At 41.5% G+C, this 26,060-nt stretch overlaps 1 protein-coding gene across 1 annotated transcript in view; it reads left to right on the top strand.

The window, feature by feature from the left end:
- The window catches only part of stxbp5b (syntaxin binding protein 5b (tomosyn)), a 42,770-nt gene that overhangs the window by 4,142 nt on the left and 12,568 nt on the right, over window positions 1-26,060 (top strand). Inside the window, exons 4-22 of the mRNA XM_088354720.1 lie at window positions 16-97; window positions 167-267; window positions 1,129-1,263; window positions 2,761-2,824; window positions 3,762-3,845; window positions 6,473-6,596; window positions 6,664-6,742; window positions 9,466-9,620; window positions 10,981-11,201; window positions 13,845-13,912; window positions 13,994-14,034; window positions 14,110-14,330; window positions 15,781-15,989; window positions 17,594-17,719; window positions 18,844-18,995; window positions 21,521-21,583; window positions 21,655-21,711; window positions 21,792-21,839; window positions 24,970-25,020. Of these exons, the coding sequence (XP_088210846.1) occupies window positions 16-97; window positions 167-267; window positions 1,129-1,263; window positions 2,761-2,824; window positions 3,762-3,845; window positions 6,473-6,596; window positions 6,664-6,742; window positions 9,466-9,620; window positions 10,981-11,201; window positions 13,845-13,912; window positions 13,994-14,034; window positions 14,110-14,330; window positions 15,781-15,989; window positions 17,594-17,719; window positions 18,844-18,995; window positions 21,521-21,583; window positions 21,655-21,711; window positions 21,792-21,839; window positions 24,970-25,020 (2,081 nt within the window). The remainder of the gene's footprint in view (window positions 1-15; window positions 98-166; window positions 268-1,128; window positions 1,264-2,760; window positions 2,825-3,761; window positions 3,846-6,472; window positions 6,597-6,663; window positions 6,743-9,465; window positions 9,621-10,980; window positions 11,202-13,844; window positions 13,913-13,993; window positions 14,035-14,109; window positions 14,331-15,780; window positions 15,990-17,593; window positions 17,720-18,843; window positions 18,996-21,520; window positions 21,584-21,654; window positions 21,712-21,791; window positions 21,840-24,969; window positions 25,021-26,060) is intronic.

The raw sequence follows: 26,060 nt of genomic DNA, 5'->3' as shown, positions 1-26,060 counted from the left end.
GAACTGATCCGGCAGCTTCGGCCGTGCGGGCGTGGAGTGTTATTGTCAGCACGAAAGTGGCGCCGGCGTCATTCAGCTCCAGTTTCTCATCAACGAGGTCAGGATTTTGTTTTCCCGCTCAAATTTGACCCGCCGTGTCCTCACGCGACTCTTTCTTTGCGGTCAGGGGGCGCTAGTGAGCGCCCTCGCCGACGACAGCGTCCACCTGTGGAACCTAAGGCAGAAGATACCCGCCATCTTGCATTCCCTCAAATTCAACAGGGAGAGGTAGGCCGAGATCACCGTATCGATGCCCACCCGGGATATCCCGTCCCATCTGGGCTCTATTTAGAGCATGTTTCATTAGCGGGAATGGAAGCCAGGCCTTTCTAATTCAATTATACCCGCTTTCCATTCAACATGCGGTTTTTTTCCTCTTCTGTGAAAATACAACCGGGTTATTTGAATTCCTTAGAGAATGAGCTTTTGCCCGGAGAGAACAAGCTTTTTCCCGGTTCATGAATAAAAACAGAGCTGTAATCTATATAACGAAGAAAAAAATTTTTTTATTTCTTTATTTACTTGGCAAAAGGCTTAGCACACATTTTGGACAAAAATTTTTAAAAAATGACCACAATACTAAGTTGTTTATTTCTGTCACTTGTCAAAAACCTAGACTTACGAGCTGTCACTCCTAATAGAAATAACTGTATTTATGTTTTCTTTTCCTTCTTGGGATTCGCCTTACGAGCAGATGTTGTAATTGTGGCTACACGTTTGTAAAAACCTTTGAGAATCTACCACAATACTAAGAAACCATACCAAAATGGTTGCTTTTCTTCCCCACTTGCCATATTATTGGATCAAATTGAAATGATGAGAAAAAACTCTGTCCAAAAGTATGCCTTTTAAACTTTGTAGTTAGGGTTCATCTGTACCCCTAAGAAAATGTGAAAGAATAACACTCCATTCTTTTCGTCAAAGTTCCCAATTTGAGTTGGCACAAGTAAACGGCAAGTGTTCTATTAATTTTATATTTTTACTGTCACGAGTACAGGAGAGCCTCCCTCCTCATGGTTTGCTTGAAAATGTTCTTCACAGTTCCCGTGTTTCACAAACACCGACATCTTCCGAATTTTCCTCCCGCAGAATCACGTACTGCCACCTGCCCTTCCAGAGCAAGTGGCTTTACATCGGCACGGAGAGAGGCAACATCCACATCGTCAACGTGGAATCCTTCACTCTCTCCGGCTACGTCATCATGTGGAACAAAGCCATCGAACTGTGAGTCACTTTTTTCTTTTTGGACTCTTAGATAGGTGAGCGTTGATGGAAGTTTCTTGTAGAAGCATGGCAGCTTTTAACTTCCTTTATTTTTGCACTCCTTTCCCCGCTTTGCTTTGTTGCTTGACTTCCAAGATATTGACATAGGAGAATAGGAAACAGTTGCAAAAGTAGAATAGAATTGTCTTTATTGTCAGTGACTGCAATGGAGTGTACATTGTATGCAACGAGATTGGTCGTGGCACGTGAAGAAACCCGTCATCTAATACTCTAAAGCACGGGTGGGTAAACTACAGGCCACAAGCGGCCCGTCGGCTTTTTTCATCCGGCTTGCAAAACAAAAATGGTCAAAATCGGGACAAAATACATAATAGTAAATAAAGTCCTTTTTATGCCAACTTTGCCCCAAATGTCCTTTTGTCTTTCTGCAACACAAATACTACAAAAATATCACTAAAGTAATACTGTGATACAAATAAACCAGAATAAGAATGTTCCGATAGAAATACTACCACAGAAATATTGAGACAAAAATACTGCACTTTCAAAGTGAGAAGAAGATGATAATACAACGATAGATAAGCAGTATTTACAAGGCAGTGCTGGTAGACTGGCCGAGGTTGTAAGTGCATCAAAAATGCTACAATGGTAATAGTGAAATGTACTTAACAGCAGCATTGTGCAAAACAAGAAGTAGAGGTGAAAGGAGTATGCAATAATGTTGTCTGCAAAAGATTTTTATTTTTATCTTATTGCCTTAACTCATTTTGAGTTTATCTTGTATTTTTATCTTTTTAATATTCATAATATTCCTTTATGTATACATGTGTATAGTTTCTTAGTTCTATTACGCTGGCGACTCTGTGGACAGCAAAGTAAGAATTTCATTGGCCAGGAAATCGTAGTTCTTTACTGTGCATATGTCAATAAACACTATGAATCTTGAATTGGGCAGAGAGCAGTCCATGGTTTTCTAGGTTGTTTTGATGAGCTTTAGCATGGTTCTTCTGTCCGCTGCCGTGCATCCAGCACCACACCGTGATACCGTTTTCCAATAAATTCTCTTAATTCTAAAAAACTGCTCAATTTTGAAAACATATTGTATGTCCTAAAAGATGGAGAGTAAGGATAAAGTGGGCTGCTTTGGGCTTCCCCTAATAGTGCTGCTGCAAGGAGACCGTTCGCTGCGGCGACACTTTTCTCTCCCTCTCGAGCCTTTCCTTTCCCGCTATCCGTTTCCACGGCGACGCGGCGGCCGCACTCTGTAATCTCTCCCCGGACCCTCATGTGACCCCGTTCCCTCTCTGGACTTGATTTATTCCGTGTGGCTTTCTAGTCTGGAAGGCCACCCACGATCGCAGAGTAACAGGACTAACCGCAGCATGCGTCCGTGTAATTCTCGACCGTGTCACGTTAGTTGCATGCGAATGGGGAGAATGCGAGGAAAGCTAACCGTAGACGCCTGTTTTTCCTTCCTCCCTTTTAACCCCTTCTTAGATCCACCAAGACACACCCAGGGCCCGTAGTGCACATCAGTGATAACCCCATGGACGAAGGAAAGGTAACATCTGATGTTCGCCCGACATTGTGGCTGCTAAATGCTTCAAAGCAAAATGGATTGTTAGATTAATAAAAGGATGGATTTATTGTAGTGTCTCCAAGAGAGAAATGTAAGTTTTAACAGTATTTCACAATCACACAAAAAAACATGAAACAGGTTTCACAAATATAATGTAAAACTGTGAACATATTGGTTTCCATGTTAACAATCAACACAAAATAATTAATGGTTTTATTCCTTTAAATCCTTCAGTTTTTTTCCATCTTAATAAAATGTGTATCTTTTAGCATTCTTCCTCAAACCTGGTGGGCTTGATAGCATTATATCAAGCCACTTGTCCCAACACTGCAAAAAAAACATTTTTCTATTTATATTTTCATATTTTAGACTCGTTTTTCACTGTGTAATATTAAACATTACATTAAATGAGCAAAAAGGTCTGAATTAGCAGATGACTGCTCATTTTAAGTTAGTTCTTTGCTCATCATGCTCACCAGGCTTCCTGAAATAATTGTTGAGCAAGGAAATAATATTTTAACCAAAAAAAAAAGTAATATTCAAACAAGATCATTGTGTTTAAGAATACATTTTAGCTTATTTTTTTACAAAATTTTTGAACTTTTGCAGTGAGTCCATAGAGAACTCAATCAAAATAAAAACTTGTATTATTTTTCTCAGTATATTGTTGGGGGCTTCCAAATATTTTCCCATATTTGAAAGACTCCTTTTCTTCCAGCTTCACTTCTAGACACAAATTTGAATGGACACGTTTTTTTCATATTGGGATTTTCGAAAATGTCTCATGGATTCCCATGTGAAATGAAAATGGCAAATCTCAGGATTTTACAAATGGATTTCATAATGCAATTCCGTAAGTGGCTTTGCCCAAAGAAATGGTGAAAAGTGACGCTTATTTGTGTATTCTTTTCACTCAAAGCTCCTCATCGGATTTGAGTGCGGTGTGGTGGTGTTGTGGGACCTCAAGTCCAAAAAAGCTGACTACCGCTACAATTACGATGAGGTAAGGAAGGCCCCGTTGTTAAATTCCTCCGTGCTCGCTTCTTCCACTTCCTTCTTGGCAGTTTTTGCAAACCGCCTCCGAGAAACCAGAAATACGAGATGACGCATCGCAGGTCAAAAAATGGTTCTGGTGACTGCTTTAAAGTCGGTGGATTTTATTGCGCACCTAAAACTTGTTACAGTATTTAAAATATAAAAGTTTACCATTCATATTGCCGCTGCAATTTTTTTTTTTTGCATGATTGGAATGTTCTGAATCGACAAAGGGAAGAGAAAATAATAAAACGTCTCTGTGAAATGGCAGCGACAACATTCTGCAGCACTAGACCTTTTTGAAGTGGATTTCCCTCTCACTTTAAGTCATTCATCAATGGATATGAATTTGTTACTTCTGGGATTTCCAATTAGTTATTGATCATTTATTTGAAGCCCCAATTAATTTTTCACCTGCTGGATTCTGTAAAACTTTAAAAAATTAAAAGGTGTTAGGGAAAAGACTACGTTACAAATGTAGCGTTTACCAAATTGTTCGAATGAGATATCTGACTCCATTAACCAAACACAGACTTCATTCCCCTAACAATGCATGCTCGTTTCTTATTGAGAAAATGAACAAAGATAGCTGACATTTCCACACGGGGCAGATTTATTTTCTTAAAGTATTTAACTAAGTGAATTCCATCGAATTTAGACGAATTATTGTCGAATTAGTCTTCGTCGAGCCTCCCTCTCTCGATCTCCCATCTCTCGTCCGTCTTCTGTCTTTTCACACGTCGGGGCGTCGGCCACCCCCCATGGGCGGGCCAGGTGCCAGCTTCACCACCTCCTCGCCGAAAGGCGCCGCCACGTCTAAAAAACTCACAACAAGAAAGCTTATCACCCAAACAATGTCTCCTTTCCCGCGTCACAGGCTCCTCTGGCGTACGCCCTTGTCCCCGTTCCTGTTGTTTTTCTGTAAACATCATTCTTGTCTAGGCTACAATGACCTCACCCCAAAGCTCAGCCAGTGAATATCTTTTGTATTTAAATGTAAATTGTATTTGATTGGGCAGATTCCCTTATAGTCAAATAAAAAAAATATAAAATCCTTTAAAAGTTAGTTTTCTTCCTTATTTTATAATTGAAGTCAGGCAAAGTCACATTTATTTGCATAGCCCTTGATAACAAAATGTCTCAAAGGACCGCAAAGGTTACGGTTACATCATCCACTGATCTTTAAACCAACATGCGGGCAAGGAAAACTCAAAAACCTCAGCAGGAGGAACATGAGAAAGATTGAGAAGGGGCTTTACAAGTGGTAATCCCCCATCCTGGATGACAAGGGTGCAATAGATTTAGCATGAGTTACACAAAACATGGTAAACATCAATAAAATAAAACATAGGTAATATGTTGAAATTTGTCCAAAAAGTCCATGAGGGCAATGACGCAGCTTCCTATGGCTGCCGGCCGGTCGATTCAGACGTCGACACGCTTCAGGTCCAGACGCTGGTCCGCTGACTCACCTCAATACGTCCTTCTCCCTTATTTCACTACCAGCCAGGCAGTCGGAAAGGACAGGAAAAGAAAAGTATGAGGTGGTCATCAATTATAAGCTACTGATTAGAAGTGGGTTGTAAGTCTAGATTTAAAAACCTCCACTGAGGTTGCAGATCTTATCTCCGGAAGCAGAGCGTTCCACAGCACCGGGATCCGGAGGGAGAACGCTCTCGAGCCTGTAGACTTCTTCTTGGCTCTCGGGCTCACAAGTAGACCGGCATGTTCCGAGCGGAGGCTCCGTGTAAAAACATAGGCGGTAATCAAATCGGATGGATAAGAGGGGGCTTTTATTCTATCATTTTGTTTTTGTGTGTTCTTCTTTTTCTTCAATTTTTACTACACTTTTTATTTGATACAGTGACCATATTCCCCAGTTATTAATTAGGTGACATGAGCAGATTCTTGTCCTTTAATTTTAAATAATCATTGATATGCACCATTCATGGCACCGGATGTTGCACAGGCGTAACTGCAAGGGGAGAAGCATCCATCCATCCATTATCTGCAGCGCTTATCCTCAGTAAGGTCGCGGGGGTGCTGGAGCCCATCCCAGCCATCCTCGGGCAGTGGGCAGGGGACACCCCGAACCAGTCGCCGGGCACAAATGGACAGACAACTCGCTCGCTCATTCACACCTAGGGACAATTTGGACCGGCCAATTCACCTAACATGCATGTTTTAGGATTGTGGGAGGAAACCGGAGTGCCCGGAGGACTCCCACGCAAGCACGGGGAGAACATGCAAACTCCACACAGGAGGCTCGATCTCATGACCTCAGAACTGTGCCGCACACGGGCTAACCACTGGGCAGAGAGCAGTCCATGTTTTTTTGGGGCCAAGTTGATGTTTCTCAAGGCTTCCTAGTTTCCTCCTGCTGAGTTTTTTTCAAATTTTCCTTGCCCTCTTGTAGGTTTTTGATCTGGGGATGGGATCATTGTAGTCTGTACAGCCCTATGAGACTTCGTGTGATTAAGGGCGCGACTCCTCTCCTTTGTCACTAAAAATCCGGTCGACAACACTCGCGTTCATGATTCTGGTTGCTGGGAAATGTCTGAGCCTCCTTTTGAGCAGGATTCCACTCTTTCCCAGGCCATCCACTCGGTGGCGTGGCACCACGAGGGCAAACAGTTTGTCTGTAGCCACTCGGACGGCACCCTGACCACTTGGAACATCAGGACCCCGGCCAAGCCCACGCAGATCATCACGCCGCACGGTAGGAGATCTTTAACCGGCTGCGTTTACACCAAGTTCATTCCCGCGTGGCCCTTTTGTCACACTAGGAAAACAGCCCAAGGATGGCAAGAAGCCAGAGCCCTGCAAGCCCATCCTGAAGGTGGAGTACAAAACCACACGGGCAGGGTGAGTGCCAATCCCACGCCCATCCGTCTCAACCGCCAACTTGACTTCCGCGTCCTTTCCTGTTTTCGTGTCGCAATGCAAAAGGGAAGGCGTTCGAGCGCTCTCAAGAATTTGCTTCACATCATAAATCATATATTGTTCGTCCTACGGTCAAACATTTGGCAAGGCTCGTGATTACATTAGGGTTCTTCGCCCCTCCCCTAGCATGTTACTGTAAAGCAGGGGTCAGGATCCTTTTTGAACCATACAAGCAAAAAATGTTTCAAAAATAAATTGAGAGAGCCACATCATATATTTTCAGACAAAATTGAAAAAACTGCCAAACACGCTCTCTAGACAAAAGCACGTTTGATTTCACTGTGTGTCATTTGATGATTTCATCAAATGTATGAAATGATAATAACGCCAAATCCTGTGTCCCAAATCAATGTCAATATGCCATTTACAATTTGTCTTCCACCTTCAGTTAAGAGTGTCGAGGCCATTTTTTTCCATGAAATTTGTCCTTAATGACGCTTTCAAAACAATGTGCATGCAAAGTTCTTTTGTAAAAATGCCACAAATGACTGCAAACGATAAGCATATCGTCATATTCACTTTCGGTGTAGACTGCACTGAGCGAGAGAGAAAGAAGGAAGGATCCGCCCACCTGTACTGCTCACCCAATCAGTCGTTATTTATCAGTTTAAATGGTTTCTTATCGAACTTCTGCATTATATGGACCAAAATCGGGATGAAATCACATCACTTTGGAACGCCACAGAAAGAGGTGCAATTGTTAAATTTTATTTCGGAGCAATACGTACTCATGAAAAGAGCCATATATGGCTTCCGAGCCATAGCTTCCTTACCCCTGCTTTAAAGGGTACATGAAAAAGAATAAGCATCAGGTCTGCCGAGTTTGAACAAATTTAAAATATTACCAGGTTAAAAGTTCCAAAATCAGGGAAAATCAAGCCCTCCTTCAAGGCACAAACAAAATTGTACGCGACAAAATTCAACTCAAAAAGTACTGTCTTAAACATTCAGAGTATTTTCCCGACCCAACATTCCAGAATGTGTAAAAAAACACAAGAATTGTGTGAGAAGAGATGCAGGGCGCACTGACTGACCATGTGAGGAAAAGCTGATCGTTCCAAGTCAAAAATATCAAGGAATGTGTAATCCCAAGAAGAAATCCTAAGTCTATGTGGTAGATTCCATCTCATAACATCTTTTTTTTGCTGCTGTTAAGCCACTTCTCCTCCGCATTGAGAAGAGCCATCTGATAAGTTTATGATCGTTGCTCTCGAGGCCATATTACTTTTATATCGACAAAATGTCTTATTATTTTCTCGGCTAACTGTTAGCGTGTAGCCTAAATGCAAGCGGTAGCCTTGTAAACACTGCGTGTGTCGAAAAAAAAAAAGCCACGCAACAATTCTTATGCAAGCAATTCGAGTCGTTTATTAGATTCATTTCATTATTCATCTATTGCTAGGTTACGCTGATATAATAAGTAAAATGAACCCGGTCGCAAAAATCCTCAACTTTTGATTTCTCTTACATGATATAAAGCAGGGGTGTCGAACAGGCGGCCCGCGAGCCAAATCAGGCCCGCTAAGGGATTGAAACCCGGCCCGCGAGACAATGCCGAGGGAAGCACAAGATAAAAACGAGCTTCGGGTTGAAATATGTCCTATTGATGATATCAAAGCCAGGTGCCTCTCGCAAAGACGCTGTACCGGAGTTGTATTTCTCTCTTCTCTCCCTCCCTTTTTCCCACTCTGTGTGTGTCTCTCTCTCTCTCTCTCTCTCTCTCTCCCTCCATTTTTTCTGAATCTGTGTCTCTCCCTCCCTTTTTCTCTTTCTTTGTTCCAATTTTGTCTCTTCCTCTCTCTCTCTTTCTTGCTTTCCCCTTCTCTCTTTCTACCCTTGTCTCTTTCTCTCCTCTTTTCTCTCTTTCTATTTCTTTTGGGATTTATTTATTTCTCTCTCTTTCTTTTCCCCTTTCTCTCTCTTTCCTTGTCCCACACTCTCTTTTTCTCTCCCGATCTTTCTCTTATTTCGTTCTCTTTTTTTTTCTTGCTCCTCAGTCTACTAGTCCAGCCCCCGAGAGAATGTTTGTTCTATCGTGTGGCCCCTAGTTAAAATGATATAAAGTGTGTGCTGAGAACCGGAGCCAGTGCCCTTGTCCAATCTTTTTTCTTTAAATACATCCACAGCGTGTCTTTCTCTTTGTTTAGGAGTGTCCGCTGGGATCCTTTAAAACTTCAATTTACGATCATTTGGGCCTTTTTCTAATTCTGGCACACAAACGCACAACATTTCAACACCAAACTAGCCAAACGAAAGCTTGTTTTTTTTTTTTCATTTGGTCGAAGTATTCTTTGGCCTCCAGCTTCGACTGTGACGCCGCGCGTAATGTAGGCTATGAACGGGTCTATTGTCCCTCAAGTTATTTTTTTTTTAGTATTATTTTGTCGAGGCAAAGGCCCGCGACCCACGAGTTGGGAAACATTGCTTTTTAGCACTAGTTTTCTGTTGCACTACACAATAATGTGTCATCTAGTGGTCGAATATAACAGAGTGTCCATTTAAGTAAACAAATAAATGCTTTCATGGAATAGTTTGTGCTATTGTAAAACATGAGAAGACACCCGTTGCAAAAAAGTCACCATTACTTTGACTGTATTTTCCATCGGATACACAATGTGATTTGAAACCTTTTTAAAAATTCCCAGTGATCCGTTTATGGTCCTGTCCGGGGGCCTGTCCTACGACACGCTGGGTCGAAGAGCCTGCTTGACGGTGATGCACGGCAAAAGCACGACCGTCCTGGAGATGGACTTCCCTATCGTGGACTTCCTCACGCTGTGTGAGACGCCCTACCCCAATGGTGAGCTGCAAGCCCCGCCTGTTTTGCTCTGTTTTTCACAATTATTTGAGGCCTTCAAAGTTTGTACAGCTGCTTGAAATCCTTAAAATTAATGTAATTCTGGGAGAAATGCTTGAAATTGTTGCCATGCTTTACAAATCTTCTTAAAAGCGATCCCGACACAGCTCTCTCGTGACTTCACTTTGGCATTGCAGTTATTCCCTTTTGACGGGATTAATTCCTATGGCATTGTCCTATGAAGCCTCATCGCCCCCTACGGGACAGGTGCATGCTACGGCTAAACAGAGCACTATGAAATATGTATTAGTGCAAGGATTACATATCAACTATGGACAGCTATGCAAAAATGAAGTAGTAGTAAATTGTAATGGGAACAACTTCCTGCAACTAAAAATGTAAGCTCCATACTCCTGTCATTTTTACCCAACACCTATATGGGGAGAGATTTGGCTCAAAAACTAGTATATTTGCGGTTTACCTAAGATATTAAAATCATGTCTTGAAAATGCACAATCAAGATTAAAAATCCCATATGAAAATCTCCAATATATAGGGTGTTCCAAAAGTCTTGGGCATGTTTTGACATTGAGTATCTTGGAAAGCATTAGATTAGATTAGAATAGAATAGAATAGAATAAAATATACCTTTATTATCATTGTTACAAAATGGGTTGAACATATTGTGACAACGAAATTGGACGTGGCACTCCAGGGTTCACATTTTACTGAGAGAATTTAAAAAAAAAAAAAGATAATTTATAAAATATTTACACAAGAAAGTGTGGGCATGTATAGAGGCATTGGGTGTTTACATACAGTTTGGGATCGTATTCGTATTATTACGGATATAAAAACACATCTAGTAAATTCAGAAAGCTTGTACTCTCAATTTTGACATAGAATGTTCAAATGTGTTCAATTTTGAGCACCATTGGTCACATGACACACATCGAGCGGATTCAAAATCTTTCCGAAGGCGTCCCTGTATTGGTTCATTAACTGTTTTGTGCTAAATTGAAGAAAGCTATCAACGTTCTTCTTTAAAAGACCAACAGTCAATGGTGAGATGTACCTCAACATGCTGGAAAACAGGCTTGATGCGAGTTGTGTGACTAATGGTGTTCAGATTGAATATTCCACTGAAAAGATAAGATGACAAGCTCTTTAAATTTACCGGATGTTTCTGAAACACTCAATGTCAAAATGTGCCCGAGATTTTTAAAACACCCTGTATTTGTGACCCTGTAAAATCCATGATTCACAACGGATTTTTTCTTTAAAGAGACTGGAGAAATTGGAAAAGTGTCTTGAAGTGCTTGAATTTAGCCATGAAAAAAGGTGTACGAACCCGGTCTCGTAGATTTCCAGGAGCCGTACGCTGTGGTGGTCCTCCTGGAGCGGGATTTAGTGGTCATCGACCTGGGGCAGGCGGGGTACCCCATATTCGAGAACCCCTACCCCCTCAGCATCCACGAGTCCCCGGTGACCTGCTGCGAGTATTTCGCCGACTGCCCGGCCGAACTCATTCCTGCTCTCTACTCGGTGGGCACCCGCCAGAAGAGGCAAGGCTACAGCAAGAAGGCGAGTATGAACCCCGAGATCACAAACACACTCGTGATTTTTTTTAAAGTTGAACCTTGCAATTGGCTTCATCACATGTCCACTTTTTCACATTTTGTTCTTGAGTAATGCTCAAAAGCGTCTGCAAAGCCATCGTCCTTCGTCTTTGCAAAATCGAGCCTCGTGAACTTGAATTGCCCGTGTGCCTCTTGGCACAGCCGAAGCACTTATAGGTGCGTTCACCGTGCGCTGTTTCAAAGATGAACAATGATTGATCGGTGGGAAGGATTCCCGTGCGAAAGGTAAACAATTTAAACAAAGACTTGTTCAAGTCTCGAGTATTAATGCTCAGCTGTTTGAATCCCAGTGGATCCACCATTACCTACCAACACTGACTTAGGCAGGATGGAAAGGAAATACTCATTTGGCCACGGAGGGGAAAATCTGAACGAGAGGATTTCATTACCTCTGACCAATGTTCCCTCTAAGCTGCGTGTGTGCGCAATAGCGCACGACCCAAAGCTTTTCCGCGCAAAAGAAAATCTAGCCAGCTTACAAAAATCAGAGCTCGAAATTGCTCATTAAAAAGCGAATGAAGTCAAAGTTACAGTGCATGAAGGTAAAAATACACGGGTTCCCCTAACGCTGTGTTCTAAATGCGGTATTTTGAAGTCAATGTCGAAGTAGAACGAAGTAAAGTCAGTAGAGTTTTTCGAGAACCGGCTTCTTCGGCTCGGCTCACTAAAAAGAACCGGGTCTTTTGGGTCCCAAACGGCTCTTCAGGTTCTTTTTGCTTCTTAAACCCTACACGACCAAATATTATCTAAAATTATGCACAAAATGACTTAAAAGAAAGGGCGGGGAAAATAGAGCAAAAAAGAAAAACAAAACAAAATGAAAAAGTAGTGAAAAGCTGAGAAAAAAAACGAAACAAAAGGAGAGAATAAGAGAAAAAAGAGCAGTAAATATTCAGAAAAAAGCCAGAAGAAAAGAAAGAAGAAAATAAAGGGAAGAAAGGTAATGGAGAACAAAAAAGCAAGAAAAAAGTAACAGCAAGGAAAAAATAAACACAATGAGATTTTTTTTAAAAAGGAATTTTTAAAAAAGGAGAAAAAAACAGGGAAAAAGAGGAAAAAGATTGCGTTGCATTCAAATAATTCCTAATTATATCAAGTGAATCTTGTTGCCAACATTGTACTTCCTACCAACTCAATAAGCCCCCAAAAATGTTAGTATTATGCGACAAAAGATACCAGGAATAAAAGAAATGGAAATCTTGTGAAAGAATTGTAAAAACAAATGACGTTTGTAGGCAATCGTACATGAGTCAATTCATTCAAAAGTGAAAAATCATTTTGCATCGCCGGAAAATTTAGCAAAATGTAACGTGATGTCAAGTTTTGGACATGTTTGATAATGACTTAGTTGCCACAATTGGGATTGCTGTTGCTCACTGTTGTTTCAAGCGTTGCTCACCGACTCTGTGTCAACGCTTAGACCCGTAAGGAAAATGACAGGGAAAATTGCCTCTGACACCTCGGACTATTCCGATGAAGATTTGGAACCTGAATGCTTAGCTGAAGAGGAATAAACGGAAGAGATTCCTGAAGACGATGTGGAGGAAGAAGACATGGAAAAGGATCTGGGTGACGATATTGTGGAAGACGACGCGAGTGGACAAAGCATTTGGCGATCCACAAAAGAAAATGTCAGGTGGTCTCCATCACGTGAAGTGGCTGGCCTCTTTGTGCCTCAGACACTGCCAGACCCAGGACCAACATTGTATGCCATTACTGCATCGGTAGAACAATCACTGCATTCTTTTTTTTGGAGGAAATGATTGACCACGGAGTTGCAATGTCTTATTTACAAGCGAAGGGAATGATACTGTGCTGAACCACCATCACCACACAGAAACTTAAGGCTTCTCATTTTAGCTGGAATGTACAAGTCAAAAGACGAGTATCCAAAGAGCCTGTGGGACAAAGACCTGGCTCATCCCATGTTTGCTGCAACAATGTCCGTCTTCAAGTTTAGGGGGTTAATAGATAACTTAAAATCGACTTATGTAAAGAGAATTCTGATGCCACCGAACACTTTGAGGAGTAAGAATTAAAGAAATATTCATAAAAAGCTTATCACACTTCAAGGTCACGTCCAAATATTGTACACTGACATGCATTGTGTGCGGTTTGCTATTGTCAAAAAATGTCATGTACTGAAAAAATATTCTCACTTTTTGGGTAATTCAAAGCTCTTAATAGGCCATATGAAATATTTACCCAGAAATGTTATGTAAATGTATATACAGTTACATTCGTTTTTTTACATAGTCCATTTATTAGCTTGGAAAACCAATCTTTTTTTTATTTTTATTGTTTCAAAATTTTAAAGAATGATCACAATATTGCAATTTAAAATATTCAAAAGAATAATGGTTTTATTACATTAGATATATTGGGCGTCTAAAGAATAATACAAGTCTTTATTTTATTTTATCGGTGTGACCTGGAAAAAACTTTTTGTTGACTTTGGTTCCGATTTTCTTTGCTGTAAAAAAAAAACAACATTCCAATGGATGATATTTTGCACCGAAAATAGAAAAGTCAGCTGACATCCTCACACGTGTGAACTGATTGCATTTGTTTTTTACATTTTGTCTAGGACTGGCCCATCAGCGGAGGGAACTGGGGGCAAGGGACCCAGAGTTACCCTGAGATTATCGTCACAGGGTGAGAGATTACTTATCAATGGGTGGATCGAAGCATGTTTTTTTTTTTTAAAAAAAGATTGTGATCCGCCTCCTAAAACAGACACGCCGACGGTTCCATCAAGTTTTGGGACGCTTCTGCACGTAAGCGGACGAGCAAACATCTCCCCCATTCCCTGCCTCCTTGTTACCCCGGCAACGCCCCTCTCCTCCCCACAGTGATGCTGCAGGTGCTATACAAGCTAAAAACGGCCAAGGTGTTCGAGCGGGCCCGCGGCAAGGAAGACAAAGCCAGCGTGGACATCGTGGAAGAGGACCCCTTCGCCATCCAGAGTCTCTTCTGGTGCCCCGAGAGCCGGATGCTGGGCGTGGCCGGAGTCTCGGCGCACGTCATCGTCTATCGCTTCAGCAAGCAGGAAGTGGCCGCTTCCAACGTGCAGGTAAGTTCTGGGAAAAGGTAATGGCCCCCTTCCTGACTTCTGTGGCTTTTTGCATATTACAATTTTTTTCAAATCATCAAACCAACTTTAATATCACAGAGACGACCCAAGAAAATATAATGCCGATTCCGTTTATTAAGGCACAAAACAAATCAAATCATCTGGCCCTATGTGAAAAAGTACATCCCTCTTTAAGCTAATAGCGAGTTAGGTCACCTATTGCAGCGATAACAGAAACCAAACGTTTGCGATAATTGGTAACAATGTGGAGAAAATTTGTCCCACTCTTCTTTGCAAAACTGTTTCAAATCTGCCGTGTTAAAAGGGTTTCCAGCATAAACTGCCTGTTTAAGGACACACCACAGCATCTGAATTGGATTTACTTGGACTTTGAACCTTCATTTTTGGGTTTTTGAGCCATTCAGCTGGTGTTTTTCGGATCATTGTCCTGCTGTGAGATCCTAGAGCGCTTGAGATTGAGGGCAGAAGCCGATGGTTTCCTTCAGGATCTTCCGGTAAACACAATAATTCACGATTCTGTCAACTATAGCAAGTTGTCCTGGTCTTGAGGCTGCAAAGCGGCCCTAGAGCATCACACTGCCACCACCATGCTTTACTGTCAGCATCATGTTCCTTTTGTCAAACGCTATGCCATTTTTACGCCAGATGGGTGGCACACCTTCTAAAAGTGTCCTTTTTTTGACTCAGCAGTCCACAGGACATTTCTTCAAGATCCTTTTTGGCAAATCTGAGACGACTCTGTCGTCTTTTGTCTCAGCCGGCATGGCTGCCTGGGACCTCTCCCATGGATGCGATTATGTCCAGTGTCTTATAGTGAAGTCATGAACACTTGACTTTGACTGAGGCCTGCGGTGTCGTGAATATTTTTCTAGATTCTTTTTTAACCTCCTAGATGAGCTGTCGTCACACTGTTGGAGTAATCTTAGTTGGTTGATCACTCCTGGGACGGTTTGCCACTTCCAATTTTTCTCCATTTGTGGATAATGCCTCTGACAGTGGTTCTTTTTTATGTTTTTTTTCTGGAATTTCTTTGGTTTGTGGCCGTCAATGGTGTTGTTGTTTTTTGTAGCCTACTTCACTTTGTCGAACAAATTCAATTGAAGTGATTTCTTCATTCAATACAGGTGGTGTCAATCCATTTTGGGTGTGGCCTTTAGAATTGAACTCCGCTTTCCCAAAACTGGTTAGTCACAGTAACTTTGTGATTTAAGGAGCGGTATTTAATTTTTCATACAAGGACAGATAGGCCTAAAATGTTTTGGTTTCTTACTAAATGGAATCAACATTCTATTTCCTTGGGTTGTCTCTGGGTCATAATGAAATTGGTTTGATGATCTCAAGCTTTTGTGAGTCAGGAAGCTTAGCTTTTGCTTCTCCAATTGGACTCTTTCGAATCCTACTTTAAACGGAGCCCCCTCGTGTCTCCTAGCTTTTGGAGGTCCGCATGCAGTGCGAGCCGAACAACGTGGACTCGCCCGACGCCGGGGGGGATCAGACCCCCACCCAAGCTTCCTCGGTGCCTCCCAGTCCTCAGGAAGGCGAGCCCCCTAACCCAGCCGCCTCCACTCAAGCCTCTTCCGGCGTCAACCGAAGCAACTCCTCCTCGGATGGCCCGCGAGACAACATCCCCTGTCTGCAGTAAGGAGATTTTTTTTCTTTTTTTTTTTGCTACTATTGCTATTAGGGTTAGGGTTAAGTCTCTATCTAGACATTTATCCATCTAGACATCTATCTATCTAGACATCTAGTGATTCTGTTCTGAGAACTGAATTCAAATTGAGGATATTATTCCCCCCAAAATGGCTAGATTATGGAAACTTTATTGACATTGACTACTTGTCCATGCAGGCAATATTCCAATTGGAAAGGGAATATTTTGTTTCTGGAGCGATCTGAATGAATCATTTCCGTGCCTCGAGAAAAACAAATGATCCCGTATACATGTGTGTTTGACAGTATTCCGATGACAAGGGTGAAGCGGATTGTTTCTTCATTTAACTTTTGCTCTTGAAAACGTTCTTTCATGTCTTTCACCAAATTCAACAAAGAATCATTCTCCATTGCTGCTTGCCGTGTGTTTACATAGCATACTTCACTATATATGTATGGATACAACTGTGGTATTTTTGCTGTGGGGGCAGAAAACGGAATGTAAATGTTCTGAAGTAAAGCAAGTTTACTGGAGTTTGCTTGTATCATTCCCGTTTGTACTACAAGTACCATCATGCTTTGTGGCATCAAAATATCCCGGATGAGGGAAACTTTACATGCCCACAAGCTATCCGATGACTCAAATGCGTAGTGTTAGGGAAAAAACTGTATTACAACAGTAGCGTTTACCGAATTGTTCGAATTAGTGATCTGACTCCATTTACCAAACACAAACTTTATTCTAACAATGCATACTCGTTTCTTAATTTTAGGGAAAAATATTGACAAGAGACGGGTATTTTCACACGGGGCAGATTTATTTTCTTAAAGTATTTAGCTAAGTGAATTCCATCGAATTTAGCCGAATTATTGTCGAATTAGTCTTCGTCGAGCCTCCTATCTCTCGTCTCTGCTCCTGTATCTCTTTCTTCCGTCTTTTTCACACGTCGGGGCGTCGGCCACCCCCCCATGGGCGGGCCAGGAACTCCCCACGTGGCAGACTCCGCCCGTGGCAGACTCCTCACGTGGCCTCCACCTAGTCGCCACCTCCTCGCCGAAAGGCGCCGCCATGTCTAAAGGACTCACAACAAGAAAGCTTATCAGAACACTTGTCTCCTTTTCCCGCGTCAGCCCTTGTTCCCGTTCTTGTTTTCCTGTAGACATCGTTTTTGTCTAGGCCACACTGACCCCAAGGCTTCCCTGTGAAAAATCCCCACTGTATTCAACAAATATAATTTGTATTCTATTAAGTCCCATATAGTCAAATAGATCAAATAAAAAATCCTTCAGTAGACATGCACAAGTTATGGTGAAATGAAGGGACTAACCCAACCATTGCGATCTGAATACTCTCAGTTGGAGTAAGACTAACATATGGTTTCCAATCTGATGTAAACGTACCCACTGAACATTGGCATTATTGGTGCCGGAGAGCAAAAAACGCAGTCTACATTTTCTGTGATGCTCTTAAAGTTGTCACAAAGTCTAACAGACTCTAAAGCTTTCCACAGAAACCTCTTTGTTTCAACAAAGCATATTTTGTTCATTCAGTATTAAAAGTTGTGTATTCCATCTTTTGATTTGGTGTTTAGAGTACGCAGCTCCCCCCTGAAGCAGTCTCCGGGTTACCAGGTAGAGCTAGTGGTGCAGCTAGTGTGGGTGAGCGGGGAGCCGCCTCAGCAGATCACCAGCTTGGCGATCAATTCCTCATACGGACTGTGAGTATTCACAAAGTATACACAAATAACACTTGCACAGTTATGTCCAATGATGTGATTTTTCAGTGTAATGTCTGACTGTCTAGGGATCAACCGATATGTTTTTGTCAGGGACGATACCGATTATTAGTACTAAAAGGAGTTCAATAACCGATATTAGAAGCCGATATTCATTTGCTGCAAAAGATCAAAAATTTCGCAAGAAATGTTTAACAATGCTAAAAGAAACAGAATATTTCTTATAAATTCAAAGAAAAACTTGAATAGCTCTCTGAAACCTTTTACAGGAAACAATTTAGAATTTCAACATAACCAACATGACTCATCTTTCATTTGAAGCACAAATTAACAGTTTGGCTTAGGGAAATATATAAAAAACTCCCTTAATTTTTTTACAGTAAATCAATTACAACACAACTGACATGACTACTGTATATTCCAGACTTTAGAGCCCACCTGATCATAAGCCGCACCCAGTACATTTTTAAAGGAAAAGCCATTTTGGGCGTACATAAGCTACACCTGACTATAAGCCGCATGTGTTTATGTGTGAAACATGAGAAGAAAGACGGTACACAGAGTTTAATGATATACAGTGCGGACACTCCTGCTTTAGAGCCGGATTGACCAACTCATGTTATGGTACAGCTAATCACTTCCACTTAAGCGTGCTTATTATGCTTTCTCTCAATCACAAACATACACGCTTGATTGACAAACTAATGTTATGATAAGAGCTAATGAATGAATGAATGATGAATAAAGTATCTATCTATCTAACATATCAGTCTCCACCTGAGCGTGTCTTAGCAAAACAACGTAACTACTCTGTTTGCATGATCGTTTCATCACAAACACACACTTTGATCACAAACACAGGCCTGTCGAGACGGGTTAGCTGAGCTGCCTCTCTGTTATAGTTCCTGCTTCCGTGACTGCTGCCAGTTGCCTATCCAATCAGAAGGCGCTGGGTGGGTAGTAAGGAGGGAAAAAGTAGGAGCAATGGGGGGGGGGAGTCTCGGATGCATCTGAGACTCAATAATCGGCCCGTCGAGGAAATAAAATGCCGATACCGATAATCGGTCCGCCTCTATATCCGACGTCTTTATGTGTCCCGGTTTTAGGGTGGTTTTCGGTAACAGCAACGGCTTAGCGGTGGTGGACTACCTCGGAAAAACCTTGCTTTTCAACCTGGCCGCCTCAGAGCTGTACAGCCCGGCGGAGCCCGGCCAGAGGCAGCCTTGCTCCCCGCGCAAATCCCGACAACCCTCCGCAGGTCAGACTTCAACTGCTTTTCTTTTCGCCACTTTGTGCTACCCATCCATCCGTTATCTGCAACGCTTATCCTCAGTAGGGTCGCGGGGGTGCTGGAGCCAGTCCCAGCTATTTGTGCTACGCTATTTAGAGGGCCATCAGCAACCTTTTCAGTCCATTATCTGCTAAACACCACATATAGACGAGTCGATCAGTGTCATCTTTACTAGGGATGTACATGAACTGTTTTTCAAAGCAATACAGAGAAAATCCTGGTTCGAGGGATCGATATTGATAAAATTATAAAATCTTTTTTCTGGGCCTCCTTTCTATATTTATAAAAGAATCCCAAAACACCGAAAAATAATTTTTAATGTGTGTGTTTATTTTGTTTAGAATTCCAATACAACTCCAGTTTCCATTTCTCAAAATGTAGTATTGGAGAAATTGGCGCTTGACCATCAAAACTTGCTTTGTTTATGAGTAATCACTATAATGAGGGAACAATGTACAGTAATGAGCACCATAGCACAGACTAACCCTAATAAATATTAATACGATCCCAAAACTGTATGTAACATCCCATATGCCCACATTTTTTGTGTAAATCATAACCTTTATCTTCTTTGTTTTCTTTTATCTTCACTGTTAAATGTGAACCTGGAGCGTCACGTCCAATTTCGCTGTCATAATGTGTTCGACCCATTTTGTATCAATGACAATAAAGGTAAATTCTATTCTATATATATATTACATGATTAACAGTTTTGTCACACATGCCTTGGTCAAGAATAACAGATCACTCTTATGAAGTGCCATTATCTTAGTTATACTCATTTCATGTGAATTTATTATATAGAAATTGCATATATATATAAAATTTTAATATCTTTCTAACAAGTTGTTTGGGCTGATCGAGTATTATAGTATGTTGCCAAGTTTTATCGGGCGTATTTTTTTATTTTGATATGAGGCCCTTTTTGCTTTCTGATCAATATCATGCTTCCCAAATCTTAAAAACAATATGAAAATATAAATCAATAGTTTGCACTAGCACTGGGATGTCGAGCTCATTTTGGCTCGGGGGCACACTGTAGAACACCCATTCTTACCAGGGCCGGATGATTAGATTACAGAGAAAGCGAAAGGGGGGAGGAAGAGAAAGAAACTTAACAAAAAAGAAAGAGAAGGAAGAGGGAAAAGTTGAGAAAAAATAGAGAAATAGAAAGAAAAGAGATAGAAAAGAGAAAGAAAGAAATGGAAAACAAGTAGGAGAGAGAGTATGAGAAAAAGATGGAGGCAGAAAGAAAGATAACGAGAGAGGGAGAGAAATATTAAGGAGAGCCAGAAAGCCAAAGAAAAATAGAAAAGGTTAAAAAAAAAGTGAGGGAAAGACTGACGAAGGGAGAAAGAAAGATAACGAGAGAGAAAAAGAAATTAAATGAGAGGAGAGAGGAGAAACAAAGAAAAAGATAAGTGGAGAGAGACGGCGACATAAAAACGAGAGGGAAAGAGTGACTAAGAGTTGGGGGGGGGGCGAGAGAGAGACAAAAGAGAATTGATAATATTTAAGGTGCATCCTTTTTTGGACTTCCTTTTTTTCTTCTCTTGCGCTTCTCTCAGTGTTGTCTCGCCAGGCCAGATTAAAGCTTTTGGCGGGCCTGTGATCCGGTCCACGGGCAGCATTTTGGACACATTAGGACAGTGAACAACAATCTCTGTGTGGACGTTCTGTGTAGCAAGCACGCCTTTCCTGACTTGTGTGTCTTGAAAATGTCTTTTTGTACGATCGGCCGAAGACGACGCCGCCGCAGCCTTGCATGTCATGTCCAGACTTTCGCTGGCGTATTGCCAGTCTGTGAAAAAACTGCGCTCGTCTCCATTCAGTAAGTTGCACGGGGATTCCTTGGTGTAGATGTGTCGCCCCATTAAAGACACCCCTAGATCCTGTATAGTCCTTCCCTAGTTGGTTAAAAGAGGAAGAATTCCACCAGGTAGACATTAGAAAAATAAACACATCTAGTTTTGTGCACATAGTAAAGCCCTGTGGGTGACGTGAAGTCAAACATTTATAACTCTTTCACAATGTCTAAAAATTGGCCTAAGTGTAATACAGTACAGTGTTGCAAAGTTTTTAGGGCTGTAAACTGGTCACCTTCCAATGGCCACGTTTGGACATACCTTTAGAAAAATGTATAAAATACAATGTTTAGTTTTTCACATTGTGATCAATGCTGTTGTCTCAGCGGTTTTCCAGCTAGGAATAAAAATCTTCTATGTTGATAGCACTTGCAGTGATTATTTCAGTTGTGGACAAAACTCAAGAGCCATTCAAAATGGACCAAAAGCGTCCATATTCTCCAAACGGTTCAAGGACAGTATTCAATGTACTTTGGGTATGTCTTTGATTGGGATTTTAGGTGAATTTTCCAGGGACGTTAAGGGGTTAAATGGTACTTTCTGTAGCTGACATTAGCAGTCTGTTTCATGTTTTGCTCTCCAGGTTTGTTTTTTCGTTGATGTTTTTTTTTTTTCCCTCCTCGGCAGGGTTTTGCGATTCCAACGACGGAGCCAACGCCACGGACGAGCGCTGCAAGTCTCCCAACTCAGGTGGGCGTCCTATCGGCCTTTTTAGACAAACATTGAGCGCCTCCTCTTTTAAACGGCTATCCATCACGTAGGCTCCAACTCGCCCTTCAATTCTGATGAGGAGCGCAAGGCCAAGTTCATAACAAAGGGTAGCGTATGGCGCTTTGGTGCTCACCCGGCTTTCTTTTTCTTTTTTTGTGACCCGTGTGTCCCTGTGGACTGTTTCCAGTGAAGTACAAAAGCAGACGCTTTTCCAAGACGGTTGCCAGTGACTTTGGTACTGTATCAGTCACAAATGTGTGCATTCGTGTGAGTGGGCTTTCTCTCTTTGATTGGCGGCTTGCGCTCACTAGCGCCGGGCTAACCACGAGCGCTAAGGTGTACGATCCGAACGGCCGTGTGATTGGACTTGTGGCGGCTTTCCGAAATGGCCTCCTAATCGCATGATCTTTTCCTCTTTGGGTGCCGTAGCGTACCCAAAAAACCTGCTGAAAGACGCGCTGTGAATAAGGGCTAACCTTTTGGCTTCTTTCTTTCTGCTGTGTCTTTTCCAATTCAAATGGGCCTGTTTGATCGTTTTGTGCTGAAAGGGTGGTGATAGGACTAAAACCGGCAGCTGATTTCTAGCCAGTAGCGAATGAAAGATGTCATAGCCTTGAAAGTCCAAGGCAAATCCATTGCGAGATCGTTTAGGCCACGTTCCTCATCGATCGATAGCTAAGCCCCGCCCCTTTACTCACTCAAACAAAGATTGAAGATTGTGTGAAGAGCGCCATGGCAAGAGTCACAGTAGGAGACATTTCACAGGAGACAATGGATGCCACAAAGATCACATATCATCTCAGTCACCAAAATAGACTGAACTATGCAATGGAGGCTCATAGTCCTCATTTCATTTTTGAGAAGGTCGATGAAAAGCTTCCGCTTCAGGCAAAAGTAGAGAATGGGCATTGTTTATGGCCCGCAAAGTGATAAATGTGATTTTCCCTTCAACTCATAAACCTAACTTGATGCAACTTGTAAAATAGGCTTTGTTATTGCTACTAGCTTTTATTCATCTAAAGCAGGGGTAGAGAACCTATGGCTCAGAAATAAAATGTAACTATTGCACATCTCTTTGTGGCATTCCAAAGTCAAGCGATTTCATCCTGATTTTGGTCCATATAATGCAGAAGTTGGATAAGAAACCATTTCAAGTGATCAATAAAAACGCTGGCAAACGACTTTGATTGGCTGAGAAGTACAGGTGGGCGGATCCCTGCACACAGCGCAAGGCACTTCCTTCTCTCTCGCTCAGTGCAAGTGAATATGACCCTATGCTTATCGTTTGCAGTCATTTGTGACATTTTTACAAAAGAACTTTGCAAGCACCTTGTTTTGAAACCGTAGGTTAAGGACAAATTTCATGGGAAAAAAATGGCCTCAACACTCTTAAGTGAAAATTGTAAATGGCATATTGACATTGATTTGAGACACAGGATTTGGCATGATCATTTCATACATTTGATGAAATCATCAAATGACACACAGTGAAATAGAATTACCTTTTGTCTAGAGAGTGTGTTTGGCAGTTTTTTCAATTTTGTCTGAAAAGATATGACGTGGCTCTAATTTCTTTTTTAAACATTTTTTTGCTATTATGGCTCTTTGGGTTAAAAAGGTTCCTGACCCCTGATCTAAACCTATTTTAAAGCTGTCTTAGCCTACCTTGTTTTCTTTCACATATAATAATTAACAACGTTCAAAAAACGAGCACATAGCAGACGACTGAACCCCCAGTCAACAAAGTCACGTCACGTACAATGCATTTAAGAGCTAACGTCAGCCTAATGTTAGAGATGTTCACGTTATCCGTCCATTTTCGGGCAGTAGGCAAGGGACACCCTGAACTGGATGCTAGCCAGTCACACAAAGACCACTCACACGGTCATAATGGAGACCGGCCGATGAACCTGACATGCACGTTTTTGGTATGTGGGAGGAAACCCACGCAGGCATGGGGAGAACATGAACATGCTTATTATTTCAATCTGTTTGTCCCTGGATGTCGATTGGCGAGCACCAAGCCACGTGTGAAGAGCGTTCAATTGACTATTATTTGATTGTGTCGACTATGGGAGTATGACTTCCGTATCATCGTCATCATCATCGATTCCCTCCTACTCCTGTTTTCTTGTCAGTATTCACTGTCCTGTCCATTCAAAGCGATATGTACTTAAAGGCTAGAGCGAGATTGTGCAGTCTAGCAGCTCCAAGCGCTTTATATTTTTATTATAAGCAGCCACTCGATTAAAATAAACGTTTTTGTAGTATTTGCACTTCAGATCTTTCAGCAGTCTGACTTCATCCGCCACAGAAATGTTTTAATTGCCTTCTTGGGTTTTAGGAAGATTTCATGAAAATATTTAAGACGGGCTGCTAAATTTTTTGCCAGTCGGCTATTACTCATTTTATAGTATCCCTTTTAAGCACGCCTGTGCAAAAATAAATTCTTTTTTTCCCCCATAATTCATATTTGTTACTGTCTCGGTCTTTAGCTCAAAGGCTGCAGATTTATTTTTTTCATTTCAGCCCCAAACTTTCATTTCGGTGAAGCCCTAATTATTGATAAACTTTTTTTTATTTTTTTATTTTGACAAGTTTTAGTTTTTAGGGTTGAGGGAAAAATAATCCAACCCATGTTGTTCATGGTTCTGTTCCCTTTCGAAGGGACGCTGTGTATGATTTGACCACTAGATGTCGCTGTATTGCGTCGCGCAACCAAAAACGAGGAAGAATACAAACTCCAGCGACTCAAATACACATTTCAGATTTTTTGATTTTTTTATTCTTATTTTTTTGCCTATTCACAAGGTTTTGTTTTTTGGGGTAGATAATTACATGAACTCCCTCTAGCCTCGGCTCATTTTATGTCAAATAAATGCCAATTTCTCGACCTGAGAGTATTTTAAAAAAAAAAAGCATGTTTATGTAATAGTTCATGTAATTTTGCCTATTATTTCAATGAATGCTTTTTGGGTGCTAAATAATACACGCTGTCCCTTTAACGAAAAACATACCTGCTGTTTACTGGATCTTCCGGTGTCCATCCCAGTAGGGGGCGTCCACATTGATAAAAAAGAGGACATGGGAAACCTGACGGCATCGTGCTACTTTACCGAAACTAGCCGACGTGGCGGATTTGTGAGAAAATCCGGCCATTGTAAAAGATTTTTGATCTTTTGATTTTCAAACCTATTCTTGACGTCAGAGCCGTTTGGTCATATCACCACTTTAAAGAGAAGACTTTGCCCTTCCTCTTCCTTTTTCCCAATCAAATATTCAACTCCAATCTTCTTTCCTTGCAAAACCTTTCTGATTTTGTTTGCGTCCCCTCACAAAAGAGGCGTTTTGTGTTTGTGTTTCAGCTAGGATGTCGCGGAAAATGAGCTCCTCTAGCGAGCCAAAAGCAAGCACGGGTAAGCCTGAGTTCCTTTATGAGGGTTTTCTACACTTTTTTGACCGGTTTCGATTGAACTGGTAGCATTAGGCAATATGCAGGCATGAAAATCCCTCACCTTGTGGCCAAATTCGCCCTCTTATGGGTTGTCCTGTTTGAATCTTGAAGATCTGAGGAGAAAACATTTGTCGAGTAGTGTCAGTTTCAAATATGTCCACCGGATGTCGCCAAAGCTGAGCACATTCCTGACGACCTTACTGAACAAGTCATTGTTACTCCTAGATACAAGTCCTTCAACTGGTTGATTTGTAGGTGAGAGACCTGGGATTGATCCCCGGCCATTTTTTTTTGGCCTATTTTAACGAACATTTTAGTTTTCTCTTTTAAGGCCTTTATCACTTGTTTATCCTTGGGTGCCACATCGTCTCTCCTTTTTAACCACTGTTCACTACGTTGTTATCAAAGACAATAAGGACAATTCTAACGATGAAACATTGCCCCCTTATAAAGACCAAACCTCTTTTTCTTGACAAGTGAACAGATAACTGGGAGATGAACCTAAATGTACGCTATTTTTTTGATAACAACTTTGCAAGTATTTTGGCCACTATTTAGAATCTCAAAAACCGCAATAATCAATGTATTATTGTGGAAACAGCCCGAGCAATTTGCCCCACAATATATAACACATACTTGAAAAACAAGGTACAAAGGAGTCTTGGCGTGGGGGGGAGAGTTCCTTTATTGAACCTCGTCAACAGAAATCTCCAAGTCTCTCAGATACAGGTGGCCTTTTATATCCTAATACAACATCAGTATTAGTTTTGACGCTCCCCCTTGCACGCCACCAGACAGAATGTTTTCTAATCTTTTATATAACTTCCAAGAATTGTTTGGGGGTTGGCTTGACATTGCATATTCCCTGCCAGGAAGATTTAGCAAGAACGCCATTCTTTTGGCGGCCCATTAATAACATTCGCTGATATTTGCACTCGGGGTAAACAAGTTGGAATTTCCCCTTTTTCTATCCTATAATAGACAAATACCGTTCTTAATTGG

This window comes from Urocampus carinirostris, chromosome 15 (assembly GCF_059441175.1).
Source record: "Urocampus carinirostris isolate Australia breed hairy pipefish chromosome 15, RoL_Ucar_1.0, whole genome shotgun sequence".
NCBI lineage: Eukaryota > Metazoa > Chordata > Actinopteri > Syngnathiformes > Syngnathidae > Urocampus > Urocampus carinirostris.
The sequence above is the reverse complement of the archived record's forward strand: the minus strand, read 5'-3'. Positions and strand labels throughout refer to the sequence as shown.